The sequence below is a fragment of the Rhinopithecus bieti genome, unplaced genomic scaffold (assembly GCF_001698545.2).
Source record: "Rhinopithecus bieti isolate Rb0 unplaced genomic scaffold, ASM169854v2 scaffold_33065, whole genome shotgun sequence".
NCBI lineage: Eukaryota > Metazoa > Chordata > Mammalia > Primates > Cercopithecidae > Rhinopithecus > Rhinopithecus bieti.
In genome coordinates this window covers 1,070,533-1,086,539 of record NW_016814114.1, presented here as the reverse complement: position 1 = coordinate 1,086,539, position 16,007 = coordinate 1,070,533, and the positions used below count along the sequence as shown (strand labels likewise).

The 16,007-nt window shown below is 53.1% G+C and overlaps 2 protein-coding genes across 5 annotated transcripts in view; one reads left to right on the top strand and one right to left on the bottom strand.

Annotated features, from left to right (window-relative positions):
• Positions 1-1,282: 1,282 nt before the first annotated feature.
• Positions 1,283-7,504, bottom strand: ZNF526 (zinc finger protein 526). 4 transcript variants are annotated; one of them, XM_017849836.1, is made up of 3 exons: positions 7,149-7,504; positions 4,027-4,120; positions 1,283-3,945 (listed from the first exon to the last, which is right to left on the bottom strand). In XM_017849836.1, exon 3 carries the CDS (start codon positions 3,926-3,928, stop codon positions 1,919-1,921), a length of 2,010 nt encoding a protein of 669 aa, XP_017705325.1. In that variant the 5' UTR covers positions 3,929-3,945; positions 4,027-4,120; positions 7,149-7,504; the 3' UTR covers positions 1,283-1,918. The 4 variants fall into 4 exon arrangements, with proteins under 4 accessions (XP_017705325.1, XP_017705324.1, XP_017705323.1 ...); XM_017849835.1 differs by having other exon boundaries at positions 7,395-7,504; XM_017849834.1 differs by lacking the exon at positions 4,027-4,120 and having other exon boundaries at positions 7,395-7,487.
• A 146-nt stretch (positions 7,505-7,650) lies between these two features.
• DEDD2 (death effector domain containing 2) overlaps positions 7,651-16,007 on the top strand; it is a 23,109-nt gene continuing 14,752 nt past the window's right edge. The window contains exons 1-4 of the mRNA XM_017849839.1: positions 7,651-7,708; positions 9,648-9,845; positions 10,415-10,780; positions 12,164-12,283. Coding sequence (XP_017705328.1) covers positions 10,453-10,780; positions 12,164-12,283 — 448 coding nt within the window. The 5' untranslated portion in view covers positions 7,651-7,708; positions 9,648-9,845; positions 10,415-10,452. The remainder of the gene's footprint in view (positions 7,709-9,647; positions 9,846-10,414; positions 10,781-12,163; positions 12,284-16,007) is intronic.

Genomic DNA, 16,007 nt, shown 5'->3' with positions numbered 1-16,007 from the left:
TTTTATTATTATTTATTTTTTTTTTTGAGAAGGAGTCTCGCTCTGTCACCCAGGCTGGAGTGCAGTGGCCAGATCTCAGCTCACTGCAAACTCCGCCTCCCGGGTTTATGCCATTCTCCTGCCTCAGCCTCCCGAGTAGCTGGGACTACAGGCGCCCGCCACCTTGCCCGGCTAGTTTTTTGTATTTTTTTAGTAGAGACGGGGTTTCACCGTGTTAGCCAGGATGGTCTCGATCTCCTGACCTCGTGATCCGCCCGCCTCGGCCTCCCAAAGTGCTGGGATTACAGGCTTGAGCCACCGCGCCCGGCCATCTTTATTATTTTTAATAGAGAGAAAGTCTCACTCTCTTGCCCAGTCTTGAATTCTTGAGCTCAAGTGATCCCCCTGCCTCAGCCTCCCAAAGCACTCGGATTATAGGCATGTGCCACAGAGGCCTGGCTAACTTAATTTTTGTAGAGATGAGGTCTTGCTGTTGCCCAGGCTGGTCTCGAACTCCTGGCCTTAAGTGATCCTCCTGCCTCAGTCTCCCAAAGCACTGGGATTGCAAACGTGAGCCACCGTACCTGGCCAGTTTTTTTTTTTTTTTTTTTTTGAGATGGACTCACTCTGTCACCCAGTGGCGCGATCTCGGCTCACTGCAAGCTCCACCTCCTGGGTTCACGCCATTCTCTTACCTCAGCCTCCTGAGTAGCTGGGACTACAGGCGCCCGACACCACGCCCAGCTAATTTTTTGTATTTTTAGTAGAGACAGGGTTTCACTGTGTTAGCCAGGATGGTCTCGATCTCCTGACCTCATGATCTGCCTGCCTCAGCCTCCCAAAGTGCTGGGATTACAGGCATGAGCCACCGTGCCCAGCCACCAGTTTTAAAAATCTGTACAACAGGGATAATATTGAAATCTATGTCACAGGCTGTTGGGATCATAGTACACATACAGTGGTCAGTATGGTGCTTGCCTCAGCTAGGCAGTCAGATGAGTAACTGGATGGTCTCCAAATATACCAAGAGCTCACCCTCTTGCAGTGCTGTCTGCCTGGAATGTTTTTTTCCTCTTTCACTACCAGATGCCTACTTTTCCTTCAGGGACTACCTCCTCTAGGAAGTCCTTGACTCCTGATCTTCCACCAGGGAGGTCTGTTTCCTGGGATCCCACTGTCCCTGCACATCCCCATCATAGCCCTGAGAAGCCTTAGGCCTGACTCATCCCTGCCCCCAGCATCACCCAGTATGTGAAGAGGGAGGCCTTAGGACACACAGGCTGAATGAATCAATGAGACACACTCAGAGAGCAAGCCATCTGTACTAGTGTGTTTCTCCTATCAGACTGTGCATGCCTTCTGTGGGCAGAGCCTGTGCTGACTTGCTCCTGGGTCTCCAGCATCACCCAGTCTGGAGCTGAGGACCTGGGTACCTACAGATTTCCTTCCACACTGTCAAAATTGAGACAAAGGGAGCCCAGATAAATCAAGTACCCTCCTCCACCAGGCAGAGCAAAGTCCTAGGTACCCAAAATCCAGGGAAGGCAAGGGCTGGGGGTACAAGCAGAGGATCTGAAGAGGTATATGAGAGTGGCCAGCACAGACCTGGAATAAGCTTGGTGCTCAGTGAAGGTTACCTGATGTTGCTGGGCACCAGGGTGATGCAGTGCAAAGGGCCTTGGCCAACCCGCTTTGCAGCGTAGCTGGGTGACCTGGTACAGATCACATTGCATCTCAGAGCTTCAGTTTCCCCTCAGGCAGAGAAAGATGACAAGAGAAGCCTGGAAGGGTTGTTCTGGGGAGTCAGTGGGTAAAAGAGGCCAGGGTGGATCCTGGCACACGGTGGGTACCAGACCAGTTTGGCAGAGGAGGTCCAATCTCCCCAGAGGTACCCACACTGGCTGTTGCAACCAAACCCTTTTGTTGCTTTTCAGCTGCGTCACACGAAGGCTGTGTCCAATTGCAAGAGCCCGCCTGCTTCACTGGCCCCCAGTGCAGCCTGACACAGCTGCAGCGTGTCTTCGAGCGCCAGCGGCTGGGATGTCTCAATGATGGCGATGGTCTCCCCCAGCTCTGTGCACATGATAGTCTGTTGAGGCTCGGGGGGTGGGGGTGGGGCAGGAGGTGGTGATCTGGGAGGCTGTAGTGTCAAAGTCCGAGCTCGGGCATGGACCCGCTGATGCAGTCGCAAGCCCGCCATGGCGCGGAACCAGCGGCCACAAGTCCCGCAGTAGTAGGGACTCTTGTTGTAGAGACCAGTGATGGGGAGGCGGGGGGCGCGGGCAAAGGCAACTGGCCGCAAGTGCAACCGCCGGTGCTGCTGCAGGTTGGAGCTCTGTGTGAAGCGCTTGCCACAGTCTAGGCATTGGTAGGGACGTGCGCCCGTGTGGGTCAACTGGTGGCGGCTGAGGTTGGCCAAAGAAGCAAAGGTCTTGCCACATGAGTGGCACTGGAAGGGCCTCTCGCCTGTGTGTGTCCGCAGGTGGTTGCGCACGTGGATCAGCTTCTTGAAGCCCTTGCCACAAACCCCACAGCGATGGCGCCGTTCTGGGGGCCCGTGTACTGCACGCCGGTGCCGGGACAGCCGGGAAGCTGAGGCAAAGGACTTGGAGCACTGTGGGCAGGGCAGCTGGGCAGGTGGGGCAGGGGGTGGTGGTGGAGGGGTGGGCTCCACTGGAGCTGGGGGAGCTGTTGCTCCTGTGGGAGGTGCCCCGCTTTTGCCAGCGTGAGTGCGCCGGTGGTAGAGGAACTTGGTCATGTTGCTGAATGTCTTGCCACAGCGACAGCGATGCAATGGGTTGGCAGTGTGGGCCCGCCGGTGGGCCACCAATGTGAGTTCTGTGCCAAAGCCGCGGCCACAGTCTACACAGAGGTAGCGGGCTTCCCCGCGGTGCAGCCGCAAGTGCTGCTCGAGTGACGCTGCTTTCTTGAAGACCTTGGAGCAGGTCGTACACTCGTGTGTGCCACCAACGTGGGCCCGCCCATGAGCCTGCAGCCGGTTGGCAGAGCTGAAACTGCGCTGACATTGGCTGCAGTGGAAGGGGTGGGCAGCAGATGCCGGGTTGTGAGATGTCCGCCGGTGTTGCCGGCGAGCCCCTGCCGAGGGCCGGTGCTGGGGACAGTCCCTGCAGCCCTGAGCCCAGCTAGCTGTGGACTCGTCACCTCCCACAGCATCACCGATCTCTGCCATGGCCTCCTCATCCTCCGTCTCTTCATCATCTTCTTCATCCTCCTCATCGTCCTCCTCCTCCTCCTCCAGCCCATTGCGCTCCTCTTTCTCTAGGGAGTCAAAGTGGGTGCCCTGATGCTCCAAGAACTCCTCAGGGGTGGCGCAGAGGGTAGAGCACTCAGGACACTCATAGGGCTCCATCTTGACTTCGGATGGGGGAGAAGGTGGAGGCAGTGGTGTTGGGGAAGGCAAAGGAGGTGGCACTGGTGGCTCAGCTACCGTGGCAGAAAGGTGCTGGGCCTTTCGATGAGCCACCCACAGCTCGGGTGAGGGGAACAGCTCCTGGCAGTCCCAGCACTGGTATTGGATCTGGTTTGCAGACTCCCGGAGGTGGGCATCCTGGTGGGCCAGGAGCTCACCAGGGGAGAGGATGAGCTGGCTGCATTCACCACACTGGAAGGGCCCCTCAGTGCCCGGCACCAGCTCCGGCTCCAGGCCAACATTCTGTGTGGTCAGTGCCTCCTCCTCTGAGACGGCAAGCATGTGCTGCTCCTGGTGTGAGAGGACTTCCTCCAGTGTGTTATAGAGGCTGCCACACTCAGAGCACATGAACTGGTGATGCTGGAAGAAGAGGGATGAGGCAAGGGCCTCCCCAGGTGTCATCTCAGTCACCTCTGTTGACATCTCCATCATCTCCCCTGACATAGGTGTTGACATCTCCACTGCCCCTGGTGACATCTGTGTTGGCATTTCGGCCACCTCAGCCACCACCTCTGCCATTGTGGGGAAGGCAGTGCCTGGAGAAAGAGGGGCAGGAGCCAGTGAGAAAGCAGGAAACCAAGGGGAGGTGGAGTTCTCTTGCCCATCCCACTACTCACCAGCCTCTATTGCTCAGAAAGTCTTAATCCAATGTTTCTGCCTCGGTGTTCTGTGATCCCATGTCTCTGAAGCCTACAAACACCCCATGGCAGCCTGCAGAAGAGAATCAGCACTCAGCCCAGCCTCTTTTTTTTTTTTTTTCTGAGACAGAGACTTGGTCTGTCGCCCAAGCTGGAGTGCAGTGGCACAATCTTGGCTCACTGCAACCTCTCGCTCCTGAGTTCAAGTCATTCTTGTGCCTCAGCCTCCTGAGCGGCCGGGACTACAGGGGTATGCCACCATGCCTGGCTAATTTTTGTATTTTTTTTTTTTTGTAGAGACAAGGTTTCACCATGTTGGCCAGGCTGGTCTCAAACTCCTGACCTCAGGTGATCCACCTGCCTTTGCCTCCCAAGTGCTGGGATTACAGGTGTGAGCCACCACCCCAGCCAACAGCCCGACCTCTTTTTTTTTGAGATGGAGTCTCGCTCTGTTGCCAGGCTAGAGTACAGTGGTGCGATCTCGGCTCACTACAACCTCTGCCTCCCAGGTTCAAGTGATTCTCCTGTCTCAGCCTCCCGAGTAGCTGGGACTACGGCTGTGTGAAACCATGTCCAGCTAATTTTGTATTTTTAGTAGAGACGGGGTTTCATCATGTCGGCCAGGATGGTCTTGATCTCTTGACCTTGTGATCCGCCTGCCTTGGCCTCCCAAAGTCCCGGGATTAGAGACGTGAGCCACCACGCCAGGCCCAGCCAGCCCGGCCTCTTTACCGAGAGGGCCAGGCACACCTTTTCTGAGAATACCACAGCCTTTGCCTGCTGTGCTGTTTCCTCTTTGTGCAACACTTTTCCTCTGCCTCTTACATATACACACACAGATACACCCAAATGTTTAAAAACACAGGCCCTGGAACCAGACTGCCCTTGGTTTGAATTTGAGCTCTACCACTTACTTCCTCTGAGATTGTCTTCTTACCTGTAAAATGGGGCTAAAAGTAGTACTGACACAAAGTCCCTGGTACTTGTAAAGGTCAGCTGTAATCCTGTGTAGTTCTCCAGAAAGATTGTTTTCGTACCCTAAGTCTTTGATGTTGCTATTCCCTCTGCCAAGAAACTTCTCTCCTCTTTTTGTCTGACAAACTCCTACCCAGCACCTTTTGTGAAACCTTCTCTGATATCTCTACATCCTCAGGGTTCCTATGATATCCTGTGTCACCTCTATCATGGTAAATATCATGAGTTTGGGGTGGCATCTCACTGTCCCTCACTGGACTGAGGGTTTGTGGGTCTGATTCATTGTGGAGGCTCCAGTCAGCAACAAAATCTCTGAGCAGGGACATGAATTTTAACTTTCAAACTTCCCTCTATATGCCCCATCTTCCCTTCTACGTATGTGGGCTGAACCCCACCCAGGCTCCTTCACACAGCAGGGACTCAGAGTACACTCAGTAAATGACTGCCTCCCTCCCAGGCCTAGCAGCTAATCTCATGAATTCAAACCCATTTTCTTTACCTCTTTTTCACCTAATCTATTAGTGCCAGAAGGCAGGTGGAGTCTAGTTTACAGCCTTGCATATAGAAGTTGCTCATATTGACAGGTGCAGTGGCTCATGCCTGTAATCCCAGCACTTTGGGAGGCCGAGGCAGGCAGATCACAAGGGCAAGAGATTGAGACCATGCTGGCCAACATGGTGAAATCCTGTCTCTACTAAAAAAATACAAAAATTAGCTGGGCATGGTGGTGTATGCCTGTAATCCCAGCTACTTGGGAGGCTGAGGCAGGAGAATGGCTTGAACCCAGGAGGCGGAGGTTGCTGTGAGCTCAGATTGTGCCACTGCACTCTAGCCTGGAGACAGAGAGAGACTCCATCTCAAGAAAAAAAAAAAAAAATTTGCTCATATTAAGCACCCAGAGGATAGGAGGTTAGCCTGTACATCACTGAAGTATGTCCAGTGCCAAGAACAATGTCTAGCACACAGTACATATTTAGTGACTGAGAAATGCTCCCAGGCCAGGCGTGGTGGCTCACGTCTGCAATCCTAGCATTTTAGGAGGCTGAGGTGGTTTGATCACTTGAGCACAGGAGGTCGAGGCTGCAGTGGGAAGTGAGACTTTGGGAGATTTTTTTTTTTTTCCTTTTTTTGAGACAGGGTCTCACTCTGTTGCCCAGGCCGCAGTGCAGTGGCGCGATCTCGGCTCACTGCAACCTCCACCTCTTGGGTCCAAGCAATTCTCCAGCCTCGGTCTCCCAAGTAGCTGGAACTACAGGCATTCACCACCACACCAGGATAATTTTTGTATTTTTAGTAGAGATGGGGTTTCACCATGTTGCCCAGGCTGGTTTTCAACTCCTGACCTCCAGAGGTCCGCCCACCATGATCTCCCAAAGTGCTGGGATTACAGGCATGAGCCACCGCACTTGGCCCCTGGCTAATTTTTAAATTATTTGTAGAGAGAAGGTCTCCCTATCTTGCCCAGGCTGGTCTCGAACTACTGAGCTCAAGCAATCCTATCGCCTAGGCCTCCCAAAGCACTGGAATTACAGGTGTGAGCCACTGCTTGGCCGATCCTGAGTTTAAGTGTCCCTGTGCACAGTCCATTTCTACCAGACCAACTCTCCCATAAGACTGTGAATTCCCAAAATACACAGCCCAGTACAGGGCACTGCTTTCAGTTAATGCCCAATAAATAATCCTTGAGTAAATTATTCACTAAAGGACCTGGAGCTAAACTTTATCTACTATTCCAACCCCCTTCCTAATTTTTGAGTTGCCAGGCCCCTGCACACAACAGCCATTCCACAAAGGACCTTCCTGGAAGTAGGCAACCAGGGGCCCGAGAATTTCATTTTTCTTTGATTACAGTCCCATTTCCAACAGAGAACTCCCCTAGGGCGAGGCCCAGTGCCTGCTGCAAAGCTTGCACAAAGCAGGTACCCAATAAATGTCTACGAGGTGGCCCAGGAGACTTGAAATTTGCCCTTACCTCGTCTACGATTCTTTCTCTCACTCTTGAATTGTGAACTACTTAGGAAAGGAATGGGGGTTTTTCACACAGTATATCAATAAGTCTTTCCAGGAAGGAACCCACTAGGGCCCTGGAAATTCAACTTTCCCGCTTTACAACGCTTTTCTCCTACCAGACTCATCTCCTCGGCCGGGTGAGAGCTCGCAGCAGTGGGTGGTGGGCGAGTTCCAGCGTAGGCTACTGCACACTAAAGGAGCCTCAGGGCACACAGGAAGGAGCGCTCTCCTTCCAGCCCGCGCCGCTCCCGCCCTAGAGCAGGCCTCAAGGCTCTTCGATCCCTGTAGACCCCTTAGTTTTCCTTCCGCCCTCTCCGTCCACCCAGCGCTCTCTTCCCCGTCCCGCCCCGCGGCGCCCTCACCCGTTTCTCTTATCTCCTGCAGCCCCTGCCGCTCTTGACACAGACCCTCGGCTCTGGGCGTGTGGGACCCCTCACTGTCCACACCTCCCATTGGGCGGTGCCCTTACCCGTGGCGGCCAATCAGAGCCCGCAGCGCAGGGCACGCGACCTTGCGCCTGCGTGTTGCCACTCAGGCGGGGCTCCGGGAGTTATCCACGCACACATCTGCGCCCCGTGGGCGGGGCTCAGGGCGAGGAGAGGCGCCTGCGCAGTTCTCTGGGACGCTCTTGGGCCAAGCGTCGGAGAGTTCTGTAGATAGACGCGGGCGGCCTTTGGTGAGCGTTGGGCTCATGGAGTGAACTGGGCGGCGGGAGACCTTGACAGAGGTGTCATTTCAAAGCTGAAGAGACGGAGCATTTCTGAGAGTACAGCTTTAGAGCCCGACACACTTGGAGTTTCGCCTCTCCGGGCCTCAGTTTTGCTGGTGTGAAGTGAGCTTGAGTCACAGCCACCTCAAAGGTTGTTTAAGGGAATTGGATGATATCACACATGCACAGCGCTCGTACACTGTAGGCGCCTACTACAACCCACTTAGCAAGACAGAATCCTTCACAGTTTGTTAAATTGCTTTTCTATCTTTCCTACTCTTCGTTTGATTTAATGATAGTCCCTTACCCGGCGCTCCTTGTGAGTTTAGCCCAGGACTATGCTTCCATAGCTTACCATTGCCATCCATTTGCTTCACAAGTAGGGAAACTGAGGCCCAGAGAGGGGAAGGGACTTTTTGAGAGTTTTGTTTGAGATGGAATCTCGCTCTGTTGCCCAGACTGGAGTGCAGTGGCACGATCTTGGCTCACCGCAACCTCCGCTTCTCGGGTTCAACCGATTCTCCTGCCTCAACCTCCCGAGTAGTTGGGATTACAGGTGCCCACCACCACGCCCGGCTAATGTTTGCATTTTTAGTAGAGATGGGGTTTCGCCATGTTGGTCAGGCTGGTCTCGAACTCCTGATCTCAGGTAATTCGCCCGCCTCGGCCTCCCAAAGTGCTGGGATTACAGGCGTGAACCACCGCGTCCAGTCTTGTTTGTTTTTTGAGACAAAGTCTCGTCATGTGGCCCAGGCTGGAGTGCAGTGGCACTATCTCTGCTCACTGCTCCCTGGTTCAAGCTATTCTCTTGCCTCAGCCTCCCAAGTAGTTGGGATTACAGGCGCGTGCCACCACGCCCGGCTGAGTACAGACAGGGTTTCACCATGCTGGCCACGCTGGTGTCAAACTCCTGGTCTCGTGTGATCCGCCCACCTCGGCCTCCCAAAGTGCTGGGATTACAGACGTGAGCTACCGTGCCCAGCCGATTCTTTTGAATTCACTGCTGCAGTTCAGGCGGAGCCAGTACTGGGCCAGTGCTAGGCAGGACCCAGGTGTCCCGACTCCCAAGAGGATTTAATTCCGGGGGTGGGAACCGGTCCAGGGAGGGGACTTGTCTCAAGCACATGCAGGCCCTGACCTTGAGTCACCTAAGTGGGGGGAGTGGCGACCGTCACACAGAAGGCCCCGCGGTAAGGGGACACGCATACACCACAGCCTAGACGCCGATTCCCCGACAGACCCTCTCTAGTTGTTGCAAGTTAGGGAGCAGGTATCTGGGCGACCCCGGAGGGCAGAGATTGGAAGAGGTTACGGAGAGGCTGTTTTGGCTCTGGGTGGAGACATCTGACTGTGATGGGGGTCGTGATGGACGCCATCGAGATGTGCACAGTCTGAATGGAGGGTTCTGTTGCCGCCTGGAGGGCGGTATCCGTCCTGAACGTGAGATGAGCGAGTTCCGGTTTTGATCAGGGGAAGGAACTTCTAGACTGGGGGCGGGGGATGGGGCGGGATTTCCAGTTGGGATCATGAGACAGCACAGTTGAGATGTAGATCCCTGGCTGTCACTAGAAGTGAGGGACAATCTAATGGAGAAGTGCCCAGGACCAGATCATATAAGGCCTAGGAGTTACTGGGAGCCAGGACTGTAGTGATTGTGTTCCTTTGCCACGGGCAACTAGGGGCAGTGGTGATGTGGGCGTCTAGCTCGTGATCAAGAGGGGGCTGTAGTTAATGAGATGAGTAGTTACAACTACTCGTGACGTGGCGCTACATGGCCCCGGAGGCTTGAGTCACGAACGGGAAGTAGGGACCTGGAACCGGGTACCAGATACAGCCCCAAATGCGGCGCGCTCTCTCTCTGCGCAAGCGCAGCACCCGCAAACCAAGACACTTCTGTTGGGGGCAGGTCAAGCGGCCCAGGAAGGGCGGGGCTTGGAGGCATCGTTCTGCGCATGCGCTTAAGGGGCGTGGCGGTCGCACCTGCGCGAGTTGGGGGAAGGAGGAGGGGCGAGGTGACGCAGGCGTAATAATAGAGAAGGTGCCAGAAAGATCCAAAACAAGTGGCTGCGGCCGTCGCCCAGGAGTCACCGGACGCCAGAATCTGGTGAGGATCCCGAGAGGCCTAATGGTGACTGGTGGCGGGTAGACGGGACCACCTGGGCTCTGGGAAGCAGGCGGGGGGGGGGGATCGGATTCGGACGATACCACCTGTGTGGAGCCAAGGGGCTGCCTGGGTCGCTCCTCCGTGGAGGGGGCAGAGGGTCACTTTCGGGCGGTACCACTTGCCTAGAGCCGGGGGACTCATCAGACGGTACCACTGGACGGAGCAAAGGGGCTTGTCTGGGCAGTCCTACCCAGAGTCAGGGTCAGTCGGCAGGGAGCCCCGGGGTGGACCCCGAGGCTTCTTTGGGCCGCATCGTTTGGTCGGGTCCGGGGGCGAGCTCCGAACGTAGCACGGTGGTGGGGGCAGAAGCAGAGCGGGCTCCGGCGTCCCGACCTGTTCTTAGGGGACCTCGGGCGGGACCATTCACTCCCGGGGAGGGGAAACCGAGGCGGTTGGGGTGCGGGAGCGGCCCTGCCCGGCGCGACTGGGCGGGGGAGACGCGCTGGCGGTGTGGGGTTCGGGCCTCCGCGTCGCTGACCACTGCCCCCTCCCCGCTGTGTGGGTTCTAGGCCGGGTTCTGAGCTTGTTCCGCCTCCCTCCCCCGGGAATGGCGCTATCCGGGTCGACCCCGGCCCCGTGCTGGGAGGAGGATGAGTGCCTGGACTACTACGGGATGCTGTCGCTTCACCGTATGTTCGAGGTGGTGGGCGGGCAACTGACCGAGTGCGAGCTGGAGCTCCTGGCCTTTCTGCTGGATGAGGCTCCTGGTGCCGCCGGCGGCTTAGCCCGGGCCCGCAGCGGCCTAGAGCTCCTGCTGGAGCTGGAGCGCCGCGGGCAGTGCGACGAGAGCAACCTGCGGCTGCTGGGGCAACTCCTGCGCGTGCTGGCCCGCCACGACCTGCTGCCGCACCTGGCGCGCAAGCGGCGCCGGCCAGGTACGGTTGAATGGGAGGGTGTCACACTTCCCGGGAGGAAAGGGCCTGGCTCCCGCTGGGCCTCCTGGTGCCTGCAGCTTATGTCCCATTCCACTACTCCCTCTTCCCACAATATCAATGAGAAACACAAGAGGAGGGAAGCATGGCTTTGGGAATTTGGCCACGTCAGTGATGATGATTATGGCCACTGTTTACGGAGGACTTGTTTCATGCCAGGCACAGCTGTCAGCCCTTCATATGAACTGGTGCCTTATAGCCTCCCAGTAATCCCACAAGGAAGTCCTGTTAGTGTCTTCACTGTAACCAGGAAAATAACAAGCTCAGAGAAGTTAAGCAGTTTGCACGTGTAGTAACAATCCTGTTTGCTGGGCCTAGGGGATACAGGATGGTGGGGCTGACAAGGTGTTTGTTCCATGAAGTTTAAGTTTAGTGGGACACTCAGAGAACTTATTTTTAGATGCTGTTTTAGGAAGACCAAAAATAATGGAATAGAGAGAGTCGGGAGAGCAGCAAGGTGAAGGGAGGCTTTGTCCTGAGGCCGCACTGCCAGCCATGCATAGACCCCAGGGGAGAAAATCCCAGGGAGCATCCAAGGCCCGAGGTGGGAATTTGGCATCATCAGAGGCCAGTGTGGCAGGAGCAGAGGGGACCCAAGCTAGGGGAGAGAGGGAGGTAAGTTATGTCATGAAGGGGCTTGCAGAGACCGTAGCTGGGAAGTGTGGATGCCAGAATTCAAATCCAGCCAGCTTGTCCCCAGAGTTGATGCCCTTAATCCTTGTGAAGGAAGTGCCCCTGGAGGATAGCAATCTTGAGGTGAGAAGCTAGGAGGAGTTCAGGCTGCCAGTAGCCCTGTGCATGCGTAGACCAAGCCTTTGTCTGGGTTGCTAAAGGGGCAGTGGCTAGTTTGGGGAGGGGGGATTATGGCCTTCCCTGGCCCAGAGTAAGCCCATAGGATTTAGATAAGCAGGAGAAGGACAGCTCTAGGGAAGAGCTGACAGCGTTTTTAGGTATCTATGTCTGAACATTAGGGTCTAGAAGAGAAGATTTGGGGAGCCTGCACAGAGGCCTGCTTACTCCTTGGGGAGAGCTGGGGGCAGTTGATGCCAAGGCAAAGGGCGATTGCAAAGACCCTGACCATGACTATCAACAGAATAACCTTGACAGTTTGAGCTGCCATAGACGTGGGTTAGATTGCCCCAAGTGGTGATGAGTTCTCTGTCTCAGGAGGCATCTGAGCAACCTCTGCAGGAGGTGTTTGAGAATGAGTGGTTATTTGGGCTCTGACTTCTGGGGAACTTAGGCACCCCGTGGTGCAGGCATTCTTCCCAGGGTGGGAATTAGGGCCAAGACTGAATGCTTCTTCCTGTTCTTCTCTTCCTCCAGTGTCTCCAGAACGCTATAGCTATGGCACCTCCAGCTCTTCAAAGAGGACAGAGGGTAGCTGCCGTCGCCGTCGGCAGTCAAGCAGTTCTGCAAATTCTCAGCAGGGTCAGTGGGAGACAGGTGAGCCCAGCTAGGTGGGTGTGATGGCCGCATCCCTCTTTTCCTTATGAACTGTGCCTATCAAGGAAGGGGCCTGAGGGGTTATTCTGTCTCATTTTCACTGTGTGTGTATATATATGTATGTGTGTGTTTTCATTGCTACAAATACTCTGTTCTGAAGCAACATAGAATTGTTGCACATGGTTTCATATTTCATTTAAATGGTATTACATTGTGGGTATTACTCTGCACCTGGTGGTCTTTGCTAGATGTGTCTGAGATTTATTCATGCTGACTATCTCTAATCGTTTTCTTTTAATTGCCATGCCCCAATTAACTTATTTATTCTCCTCACCACCCCTAATTTTTTTTTTCTGTTTGTTTTTTTCAAGATAGGGGCTTGGTCTGTCACCCAGACTGGAGTACAGTGGTGAAATCATAGCTCTCTGCAGCCTTGAACTCCTGGGCTCAAACTATCCTCCCTCCTCAGCCTCTCAAGTAGCTAGAACTACAGGGGCATGCCACCATATCTGGCTAATTTTTTCATCCTTTATAGAGATGGGGTCTTCCCCTTGTTGCCCAGGCTGGTCTTGGACTTCTAGCCTCAAGCAATCCTCCCACCTCAGCTTCCCAAAGTGCTCGATTACAGATATGAGCCATCATGCCCAGCCACCCCTGTTTGTTTTTTGTTTGTTTGTTTGTTTGTTTTGAGACACAGTCTTGCTCTGTCACCCAGACTGGAGTGCAGTGGCGCAATCTCGGCTCACTGCAAGCTCCACCCCCCCGGGTTCATTGCTTTCTCCTGCCTCAGCTTCCCGAGTAGCTGGGACTACAGGTGCCCACCACCATGCCCAGCTAATTTTTTTTTTTTGTATTTTTAGTAGAGATGGGCTTTCATATGTTAGCTAGGATTGTCTCGATCTCCTGACCGCGTCATCCGCCCGCCTTGGCCTCCCAAAGTGCCGGGATTACATGCGTGAGCCACCGCGCCCGGCTTGTTTTCTTTTTTTTTTTGAGGCAGAGTCTCAATCACTCAGGCTGGGGTGCCGTGGTGCAATCTCTACTCACTGCAACCTCTGCCACCCAGGTTCAAGCAATTCTCCTGCCTCAGCCTCCCAAGTAGCTGGAACTATAGGCACGTGACACCATGCCTGGCTAATTTTTTTGTATTTTTAGTGGAGATGAGGTTTCACCATGTTGCCCAAGCTGGTCTTGAACTCCTGGTCTCAAGAAGTCTGCCCACCTGGGCCTCCCAAAGCGCTGAGATTACGGGCGTGAGCCACTGCGCCCTGGCCACCTCTCTTTTTTTTTATTATGTGAAATTTCAAACATAGAAGTTGAAAGATTAGTACAGTTAACATCTTCCACTTAGGTTCAATAACTGTTAAGATTTTCCTACTTTTGCTTTATGTGTACATGTAATTCTAGATTTTTTGTTGAACCCTTTGAAAGTAAATTACAGACATCAGGATGCTTTACCCCTAAATTAGGCATCCATGGAGAATAAGGATGTTCTCCTTTACCACTTTAAGACCATTATACCTAAGAAAATAAACACAAATTCTCTGATATTCTAATGGTCAATTTTCACATATCCCCAGATTGTGGGGCCGTTCAGAATCTGTTCATAATTGAGTTGGCATGCATTCCGTTGTTATGTCTCCTTAGTTTCCTCCCGTAGTGCAGAAACTGTCCCTATACCCCATACCTTTTTCTTTTTCCTGTAACATTGATTTATTCACCCTAGCAGGCCGGTTGTTTTGTAGAATGTCCTGATTGTTTATCTGTCTATTTCCTGATGGAGTCATTTAACTCGTCCTTCTTTCCCTTACATTTTTTATTAAATGGGAATTGTGTCTGAGGCTTGGTTAGATTCAGTTTATACGTTTCTGGCAGGAATAATCCTTGGTTGCTGCCATCTAGTTCATACTGGGGTACATCCCCAGGCATGTATGGCCTGGCTTTTCTGATGCGGGAAAATTTGATCACCTGGTTAAGCGGATGTCTGCCATGTTTGTCCATTGCGAAGGGACGTTTAGTTCTCGTGGTTAGTAAACAGTCTATGAGGTGATACTTTGGCACGTCCTGTTCCCTAATAGCCATTTACTCAGTGGGTTTCACATGTGTGAGCTCTTTCTGAACCAGTTATCACATTGGTGTTTACAAAATGGTGATTTTTCTAATTCTTTTTATTTTTTCTTTCTCTTTCAAGAGGTATTCCCCCAATGCTCCTTTGAGTTTGAGTGTCACTATAGACCCATACGCTATTTACAGACTTGTTACAGTCAGTCAGTCAGTCTTCCTAAGGTTCCAGTTGGCTAGCCTCTTGTGTCTTCTTCATGTGTTTATACCGTTCTTTGGGTGCTTCCTGCTTTGTGGCATTGCAAGATGTCCTGGGCTCACTTTGAACTTTCCCTTCCCCACCCTAGAATCAGCGCTTTTAAAGGAAGCTGTGGTATTTAGAGACTAAAACCTGGATGCTGAGTGTGTATATTGTTTCTAGGTTCTTTCAGTGAGTAGTGCTAGAGACTACTTTTCAAAAAGTTTCTGTTAGTATTTTAAATTTAAGATTAACATCATAGCCATGTTTGGTGGCTTAAGCCTGTAATCTTAGTGCTTTGGGTGGCTGAGGCAGGAGGATTGCCTGAGGCCAGGAGTTCAAGATCAGTCGGGTCAATATAGTGAGACCCTGTGTCTAAAAAGATAAAAAACCTGGCTGGGTGCAGTGGCTCACACTTGTAGTCCCAGCAGTTTGGGAGGCTGAGGCGGGTGGACTGCTTCAGCCCAGGCATTTGAGACCAGGCTGGGCAACATGGCAAAACCCTGTCTCTATAAAAAATACAAAAAATTAGCCAGGTGTGGTGACATGTGCCTGTAGTCCCAGCTACTCAGGAGGCTGAGGTAGGAGGATTGCTTGAGACAGGGAGGTGGAGGTTGCAGTGAGCTGAGATCACGCCACTGCACTCCAGTCTGGGTGACAGAGCAAGACTCTGTCTTAGAGAAAAAAAAATGAGCTGGGTGTGATGGCATGCCACTGGTCAACAGAACGAGACCCAGACTCTAAACAAAGAAACAAGAACGTTACAAAGACTTTTTTTTGAAATGGAGTCTCACTCTGTCACCCAGGCTGGAGTATAGTGGCGCCATCTCAGCTCACTGCAACCTCTGCCTCCCAGGTTCAAACGATCCTCCTGTGTTAGCCTCCCAAGTAGCTGGGACTACAGGCACACACCACCACACCCAGCTAATGTATTTTTAGTATTTTAGTAGGAACAGGGTTTCACCATGTTGGCCAGGCTAGTCTCGAACTCCTGACCCCAGGTGAACTGCTTGCTTCGGCCTCCCAAAGTGCTGGGATTATAGGTGTGAGCCACTGCTCCCAGCCAGACTTTTTGTTTATTATTATTATTATTATTATTATTATTATTTTGAGAAAGAGTTTCACTCTGGTTGCCCAGGCTGAAGTACAATGGCGTGATCTCGGCTCACTGCAACCTCTGCCTCCCGGGTTCAAGCAATTCTCCTGCTTCAGCCTCCTGAGTAGCTGGGATTACAGGCATGTGCCACCACGCCCGACTAATTTTGTATTTTTAGTGGAGACAGGGTTTCTCCATGTTGGTTAGGCTGGTCTCGAACTCCCGACTTCAGATGATCCGCCTGCTTTGGCCTCCCAAAGTGCTGGGATTACAGGCGTGAGCCACTGCACCTGGCCACAGCCAGACTTTTTTTTTTTTTTTTTTTTTTT